Here is a 9009-nt window from a genome sequence, read left to right as displayed (position 1 = left end):
GGTAAATAGCGACAGTGGATGGTACTAGTGATAGTAGTCAGTACTATAGTCTATAAGGCAAAAATGCTTGCCCGGGTACCCGTCGAACGAATGGGCGGGTACCCGTTAAAAGACAATATTTTTTATAAAAGTTGTACTTATAAAAAATAAAAAGCAATAAAAACGTCTCAAATAATGATGTCATTCATTTCAAGTTTCACTTAAATCTAAACTTTTTTTAAATTAAGTATCCAGGTTACACAGCTCCTAATTACGGTTAAGAAAAACTAAAATGTCTACTGTTTCTGGTGTCAATGATGCACGCCGTTGATTGACCACATGTCCAGCAATTGAAAAAGCGCATTCTGCTGGCACCGAAGTCGCAGGTATTCACATGTACTTGCGAGCCAAAATAGAAAACTTTGGGTAATGTTTGGTGTTATCTCGCCAAAACTCTAAGATTTTTCCGTTGACAGTCGATGGTATTTCCAAAAGGTAAGACACCAATTCATCCATATGTCCAAACCTTTCATTCGCTGTGCACAGCAATGCTAGTTCATCAAAAACATTCTCCTTCAGTAAGTCCGGTTCTAAATAATCCCGTGCTTGCTTTGGCATCGGTTCTTCTGCTACTACTTCTATATTTTCTTCCAATACTGGTATAACAATAGCTTCCATTTCAGCTCTAATGGCATAGTATGTTTCATTTCGAATAGGGCTTCAAAAAATTTTAAAAACTTATAATGTTGATATAATACAGATACTCTTGGTCAGGTTGTGCGCTGAATCCTTCCAGATAATATTGCTTTTTTATTTCAGTAGCAATGACAATTCTGCAATTATTGGCAGCAGTGTATTTGTCTGGTTTTGCTGCTCAAATGTTTTTTAGAACTATATACAACAGTGGATAAACTAATGACAACGAAGGATATTTTTGACCAGATGACATAGTTGTTACCTGCTTTAATGGTTTCAGAATGGGTATAATGGCTTGCGCAAGCAACCAGTTTTTATCCGTCATTTGTAGAGTTATGCATTTTTTTTTGTTGTAAAATTTCGGTCAGAGAGAAGGGCTCCAATGACCCAACGTAACTTCACTAATCGCTTTAACATATCCAATGTGGAATTCCATTGAGTAGAGCAGTCTATGATGACTTTCAATGTTTTTTCATCCTTAGATCTCAGTGCTGCTTGTTTGTTACACAATTCCTGCATTGCTAACGTACTTCGCTTGAAGTGTGCTGCCAATTGCCTTGCAGCCCTAATCATATTCACAATTACTCGAAGTTTCAGACCAGCTCCAATGGCTAACTGTAGCGTATGAGCAAAATAGCGCTGATCCAGGTATTCATCAAGAAAGTCTATTGCTTGGTTTATATTTAAGCTGTTATCATGGGCTGTAGCAGCGATTTTCTGAACAAGAATTCGCCACTCGTCAACAGTATCCTGCAAACGAATACTGATGTTTTCTCCAGTGTGCTGTTCAGGACATTCTTGTGTCTGCAAGATTGCAAATTCCAGCTCCCATTCCGTGTTAACTATATGTGCAGATACACACGTTTATGCAATGTTTTGATTTCTAGTCCACATGTCTGTTGTAAAAGCTACAAACTGGGCCTTACCTAATTTCAGTTTCAGTGACTTGACCGTCTCATTGTATCTTTTCTTTATCAGTTTTGTAATAGTCAAATGAGTTTTAACAACATTGTCTGGATCTGTATATTTCAACAAGCTAAGAAATCCATCACCTTCAACTAAACTTATTTGGTGTGCATCACGAGCAATGAAGTCTGCTATTTTCTGATCCAAAACTAGTTCTCTTTCTTTCGTCCATTTCCGCCGCGAAGCTGTAAAGAAAGACAAAATGTTTGTTGTGCCTAAACTGCTAATGCCATCAATATCTATATGATGTGTTCCAGAAAGATGGTGTCGGATAGTGCTTGTGTTGCCACCTTTCGCTGTCAAAATCGCCTCACATTGCTTGCACTTCACACTGTTCTTATTGATTCGGTCTGCATAAGACCACACTTTTGATACTTTACCCATTTCTTTGTTCTATAGAATTAGCATTTTAAAATATTTTTAAAACTTAATATGTTTTTAAAAGTAAAGCGTAAAGAAGAAAGAACAACAACTAGCTTTTACAAAATTTTATTTAGTTAAAATTGATGAAATTTTATTATAACTTTTTTTTATTTACAATAAACTTAACACGCACACTTAAATAAGCTTATTTTTACAAAGTCTTTTTTTCGAAAAACTGTATATCTTTTTAATAAGAAACTGAAAACATTTTATATATAATTTGCTTAACTGAAACTTGGGTTTCAGTTAAGCAAATTATATATAAAATGTTTTCAGTTTCTTATTAAAAAGATATACAGTTAAAGGAGTACTGATTTACGTAAAAGAAAACATTGTACATAAAGTTAAGAATAAAAGATGGGTTTCCGGATCATAAACTCAAATAACTTTCCAAAAGTTTTTGTTCAATTTTTCAGAAATTGTAACGGTGATAAAGAAATTAGAACTATTTCTTCAAGACCTTATTTTACATATCAATTTCATATTGTTAAACTGTTTTATTTCAATTAATGATTGAAAACATAAAAAAAAAAAAATTAGAATTGATAGTTAGTAAATTAAAACATTTTGTTTTTCGCATGGACAATGGTTATGTGTCATTTGATAATGCTGCCCAGGCAGTAACCAACGGGCGGGTACCTGGGTACCCATTGACAGCCTTATTAGTCTATGTAAAAAAGAGAACTCTTATGGCAAATAAAATTTTTTTTCAATTTTTTGTCTTTTTTATACTTAAGCTTTTTGAAATAAAAGTTGGTCACTGGAAAAAAAAAAGTCTTTTCATCATTTTAAAGTATCTCGAACTAGATCATATGAAGCAACAGATTTAAAAATTTAGTATGAAATATTTTGGCACAAGTAATGTTTTACTTTTGTTGCCTCTTTAGTTAAGCATTTTCATTAAAAACCATTATAAACAAATTTTTTCATTACGTTTCTATCCCAATAAGCAACAAGTTGTACAGCATGCTAGAATGATTCAAAAAAATTTTTTTCATGTTATAAGCTAGAAAGTTACAGGAAATATTCTATTGTATCATCTGTTTGCACATGGATTCAAAAATTGGCTAAAATATGTGAATATTTAGATTTTCATATTCTAGCATTTAACTCTTTTTTATATTTTATGCTTAATATGGGTTGTTTGCCCAGAAACCTAATTGTCCTAATGTTGACTAAGACTGAAGATAATTTTGAAGACGAAGACGATGCTGGTGAAGCCAGTTTATGATAGCAAATTAGTTGCTAGTAATAAATGTAATAGGTGTGATCCTGCATGGTCACAATGGTTTTCTACATATTCTACAAATTTGAAACACCTCAGGTGTTTTTAAGATTTAAGGACAAATGCAGTTAAATGGTTGGGCTATATTCATTATATTTCTGATCTCATTATATTTCTGATCTCAGTTTCAGTTTTTCAATAGAATTTGATGTAACTGGGTTGACATTATGATTTATGTTTACATAAATCCTTTTCTTTCCATAATTACTTTCTGCAACAATTCTGGATAATTACGTTCTGCAACGATTCTGGATTTGACTGAATGGATACAAAGCATCTATCAATTTCTATTAAAAAGTAAATAAAGTAAATAAAAATATATAATAATGGGAACTAAAAAAAGTGAAACGTGAATGTTAAAAGTTTGAAATAAAAAGTTCTATGTTAAAAGTTCAAATGTTAAAAAATGGTACAAAGTTAATTTTATTGAATTTAGATGCTAAAAATGCCTTAAAAGAATTAAAGAAAGTTAAAGAAAGGGTAGTGTTGCAAAACAGGTTGCTTGCAAATAAATGAAGATAAACATCAGTTGCCATAAAATAGAATAAAGTACCAATGAGAAATGATGATCAGCAAGAAAGTTTTTGCCAAAGTTGTGATTTTATTTGTATCTGCAAGAAAATCATACATCATTAATGATAAGTCTTAATTTATTTTAGCTAACTGCAAAGTTGATAGTTATGATATTATTTACTAAAACAAATTTGAACAAACTCCTGCCCACAAAAAACTCCAAAGTTCAACCAAAAAATGCTTGTCTAGTTGTGTATTTGTTGTAAAGGGGGTGTTAAAATCATAATTTGTCGCCAGAAATCTTGCAGTTAACCATAATCTTTACTTCAAGCGTTGTGTCAAGAAGTACTTTTTATTAAAGAGTATCATAATGATGAACAATACTTCTTTTGGCTTTTTTTGCTGCCCTTTAATGCTGCTCTAATACCCCAAATGCTGCCCTAGAGAGAAATCAACATAAACCTCACAAAAATCAATCCTTGCCACAAATTAAGAAAATCAGAATTATTAAACTTGTAGAGAAAATCTAATGTTAAAATTAAAAAATAAGTACTCTACATAAATACATTTTAAATACTTAAAAACTTAGGGAGTAATAGCAATTTATAATTTTTACGGATTTTTATTGAACGCCATTATCGCTGTGCATAACGTTCTCTACTACAGGCCTATTCATCGCGCAACCGCATTTTTTTGTGGAAGCCTACTTTTTTACGGCAAAAAGATAATAAGTTCGTTAAAAATTAATTTTAAAACTAAAAAATATTTTTTAATTCTCTGTATAGCCTAATAATTTTTTATGAAAAAAGAAAGAAAAAGAAAAAATAATCCTAAGTAATAAATAATGTAAATAAAACAATTTTTTCTAATTCAAATTTCACACGTTTACATAATTATATTATTTCATCTTTAGTTTTGACTTTATCATTTGAAATACAAAATTGATATTTTCTTATATTGAGTAGAAAATGTTATTAAACTAAATAAAATATATAAGATAACTTTTGTTTAAAAATTTAAAAAACAAAATCTGAAAAAAAAAATTACTATATAAATCTTTTATAAAATAGTATACTATATATATTATAAATAGACAATTAATTAGACTTCTTAGAGATTTTTAATACTTTTAGTGCAGGTTCTTTGCCAGATCTTGGAGTGACAGTGGTACATAAATTTTTTTAAAAAATGTTGCTCAATATTATAAAATGATGTTCTTCCATATCCAATAAGTAACAGTCTGATATAATCATAAAAATACTACTTAAAGATTTTCTGCAAACATGATCTTTAAGTATTTGAAAAATTACAAAACAAAAAAATGTCCGTTGGCACGAATTATCAGTTGGAGTTTTTAATCCACCACAATACAAAAGTTAAGAAAACTGGCCATACTTCTGGTACTAGAAAATTTGATTGGTCTAAAAGTTCATAATAAGTTCGTTCTTTACCAGCAATGTGAATAAGTGACATTTTGACATCATCAGCAATAGAATTCCAGATCTTGCAAGGTATCAAGAACTTTTGCAGCCGTCTTCAGACAATTTGTATTGGCATAATGCACATTGATGACCAGACTTCACATTAAAATTATCAATATCTACATTTAATTTCAAAAGTAAAGGTGCATGCTTGATACGTTATTTTTCAACAACTTGTTAAACACAAAGAAAATATAGTATACTATATTCTTCTTCCAGGTGATCTGATGTAAATTGACCAAGAAGTACATAGTTTTGCGTAGTAAATATCTACCTAAATCTACTAGTCCATAACAAGTTTGATGCATACAAGTTGCAGTATCTTTAGAAAGCTGTTTAATACATTTAACTTTAAGACCTGCCATTTTAAGTGCCATATCACCAAATTTTAGTATTAAATTTAAATGGTTGTCATCAGGATTATTGATAAGAGCCTGCAAAGGATCATTATGCCTTGTTTCAGCACCAATGGCTTTGACAATTAGAATTTTCCACCAAATAATAACTTTATTGATAAAGATAGCTGTGTATTGGTATCATTTTAATTAACACCTTTGGACCCCCGTTTAAACAAACAGCCATAATCCCTAGCAATGTTTTGGATAGTTCCGCTGGGTTATCCTCTGATCTACCAAAAATTGTTCCACCATGGTAAAGTTAACTTTTTTTAACATATATTTCATCATGTAGTATGATAAATAATTTCTTCTTATCTAGAAGAGAATTAAAAATTATATAAATTTATTTTTATTAATATTAGAAATTTTTATAGTAATTCGAGTGAGTGTTGAAATAGACGAAAGTTAATCGTTTCTTAAGCGATTAAATTGCTCTTGATGTTGAAAAATATATAAAAGAGCTTATACCTATTTCAGGTGTATAAATCTCCAATTGTTTTGGTTCCATAACTGAAATATATTGCATAATTACTTCTTTTTTATTGTCCATTTTCAAGGAGCTTAAAAAACAAAGTATCTCATCAAACTCAAACCAGGTGTCAAGAGTTATGATTTGATTCACTGTTAAGCTAGTATAAACATATTAATGTTTGGAGTTTGCTCCATGTCTGGAAGTTATCTATCTCAAAGACCAAAAAATTCTGTGGGTGCCCCTTGGTAACAGTATGCTTGTTAACAACCAAATTAGAATTTGGAATAGATTTTATCCATTTTTCACGCTCAACTTTATCACTTGGATACTGATACACTGATGTTTTATATATATATATATACACTGTACAGTTTTGATACACTGATATTATATATAAATGTACTGATACACTGATATTATATATAAATACACTGATACACTGATATTATATATAAATACACTGATACACTGATATTATATATAAATAAACTTTACTAGATATTTTATTTTTTTTCACTTTGGTGTGACAAGCATTATTTGGCATGATGACTTAATCTAGATTTTATAAATATATTATTTGCTTTAAATTAAATTACATATTTTTATTACCATTATATTATATTATATTATTTAAATATATATCATGAACAACATGACATTTTATCTGATCTGAACGTGGAGAAATAATTATTTTTTGCCGTAAAAAAAGTAGGCCTCCACAAAAAAAAACCAGTCCAAATCCAATCCAAAAAATCTAGAGAACGCTATGCTGATGTGGCAAACATCAACAATAATGGTGTTCAATAAAAATATTCACTTGCGAACACATACAACACATCTCTAATGCTAAACAGATTGGGAAATCATCAACACTCGTGCCTTTTTTGTCTGTTTTTAAACAGGTCGTCAAAATAGGTACACTAGATGTTAAATTCCACGAGACTCATTTAAAGAGTCTCGTGGAATTTAACATCTAGTGTACCTATTTTGACGGGGATTTAAATTAGGGCTAAGCCCGCAGCGCCTAATCCTGGAATGAGAATTGAACCCCTGAGCCCAAGCTCATTTTATGGTTATAAGGGCCTCAAAAAATTTTCAAATAAAAGTATGGAAGTGTATGAGTAGTCTACTGTAGCAACTCTGAAGTAAAATTTTAGTTATCTAAGCAACTCTAAGATGAATTTTTAGTTCTCTATGCAACATTAAGCTAAGCAAAGGTGTTTTTAGACAATCCTTATAAAATAAAATCTTTTCGGTTTTTCTATTTTTAAGTTCTGTACAACGGGATTTGGAAGTTGTGATATATTTTTTATGTTGATATATTTTTGTAATATTACAAAAATATATTAACATGATTGGCTATATATTTTTAAAAGCTTATTTAATTTAATAGTGTTTTTTTTTTTTAGTTTTTCTACATTGTAACTACAATTGAGCTCTAATAGTTTGCTCTCCCAAAATTCCTAAGACCGAAAAATTTGTCGAACAAATTTTTCGGTCTCTTCATTGTTTAATATTTAAGATTAAATTCTTATAATTCTCCCTCTTCAACTCTTGTACTTCGAATCAACTCTTGTACTTCGAATATATTTTAAGACCCCTTGGGGATTCGAATTGCATAAGTTCAAATGTATTTGTTAGTTCTCTTTTTTTTCAGATTTGACATTTATTAATAATTTTTAAATATTTTATTAGTTTTCTATCCCTATTCCAAAGTCTGGCCGTCACAACACAGATAATGTAGTTCTTTGTGCAGATCAACATATTAAAACAGATCGTCTTCCGAAGCGTAAGGATAAAATCAACCCACTTGATCCAGATTATGAAGCGAGAGTTTCTCCTTTTTCAATAAATGACACTACAAGCAGGGCATTTATTGTTGGTGCACATGTTAAGAATACGAGAGGAAAAAACCCGAATGAAGCAAAAAAGAAAAGTCGTAAAAAGTAGTGGAAAAAAAAGTTATTTAAAAATATCTAGCATTTGTTTTTTGTTTATTTTTTTCCTTTAATTTAAATGCTAATTTAAATTGTTGTAGTATTTTTTTAAATAAAGGGATGTTAAGTGTAACCTATTTTATCGGAAGCTTCAAATTTTCGAATCATTAAGTTGTTCTTATAGTATTAAAATTATGAAAATCTACAAAATATTAGTTTCTAATTTTATTTAACCTTTTTTCTTGCAATGGATTATGGGTGGGATTTGAAGCTCTCTTGTCACACTTTTTGCCACTTTCAAAAAATCAGTAACTTGACTCCAAACTCCAAACTGTATGTTTATACACAAGTCAAATAATCCTTTGCAAAAAAATGCGATAAATGGTGGCTGGGAACAAAAAAGCCATAAAATTTCATCCCCCGCAACCCACCCCAAACAAGTAGGTATAGTATTTTTTGTACTATTCTCAGCTAGATTTATATTCAACGATAAATTTTAAGTTTCATAGGATTATCTCTCAGCGTTCAAAAATAATGACCATATAAAGTTTACAACTTCAAATTGCGAGGGGTTTAAACTTTATATGGTCATAATTTTTGAATGCTGGAAAATTAGTTGAGAATAGTACAAAAAATATTTAATCAACTTATTGCCCTCGCGTTTGAGGTGGGGGTGGGTTGAAACTTCAGGGCTTTTTTGTTCCCAGCCTCCAATTATCGCACTTTTTTGCATAGCATCATTATTTGACATTGATATATAAATACAAATGTTTGGAGTTTGCGCTATGTCTGGAAGTTAGCTCAAACATCAAAAAATGCTGAATCCATCACTGATTACAATTTTAATATTTAATCTTGA

At 30.2% G+C, this 9009-nt stretch overlaps 1 protein-coding gene across 1 annotated transcript in view; it reads left to right on the top strand.

Annotated features, from left to right (window-relative positions):
- LOC136072103 (RNA-binding protein NOB1-like) overlaps positions 1–8242 on the top strand; it is a 41476-nt gene extending 33234 nt beyond the window's left edge. Inside the window, exon 8 of the mRNA XM_065820409.1 lies at positions 7909–8242. Within this exon, the coding sequence (XP_065676481.1) occupies positions 7909–8163 (255 nt within the window). The 3' untranslated portion in view covers positions 8164–8242. The remainder of the gene's footprint in view (positions 1–7908) is intronic.
- The last annotated feature ends 767 nt before the right edge of the window (positions 8243–9009 follow it).

The sequence above is a fragment of the Hydra vulgaris genome, chromosome 15 (genome assembly GCF_038396675.1).
Source record: "Hydra vulgaris chromosome 15, alternate assembly HydraT2T_AEP".
Taxonomy (NCBI): domain Eukaryota; kingdom Metazoa; phylum Cnidaria; class Hydrozoa; order Anthoathecata; family Hydridae; genus Hydra; species Hydra vulgaris.
The sequence above is the reverse complement of the archived record's forward strand: the minus strand, read 5'-3'. Positions and strand labels throughout refer to the sequence as shown.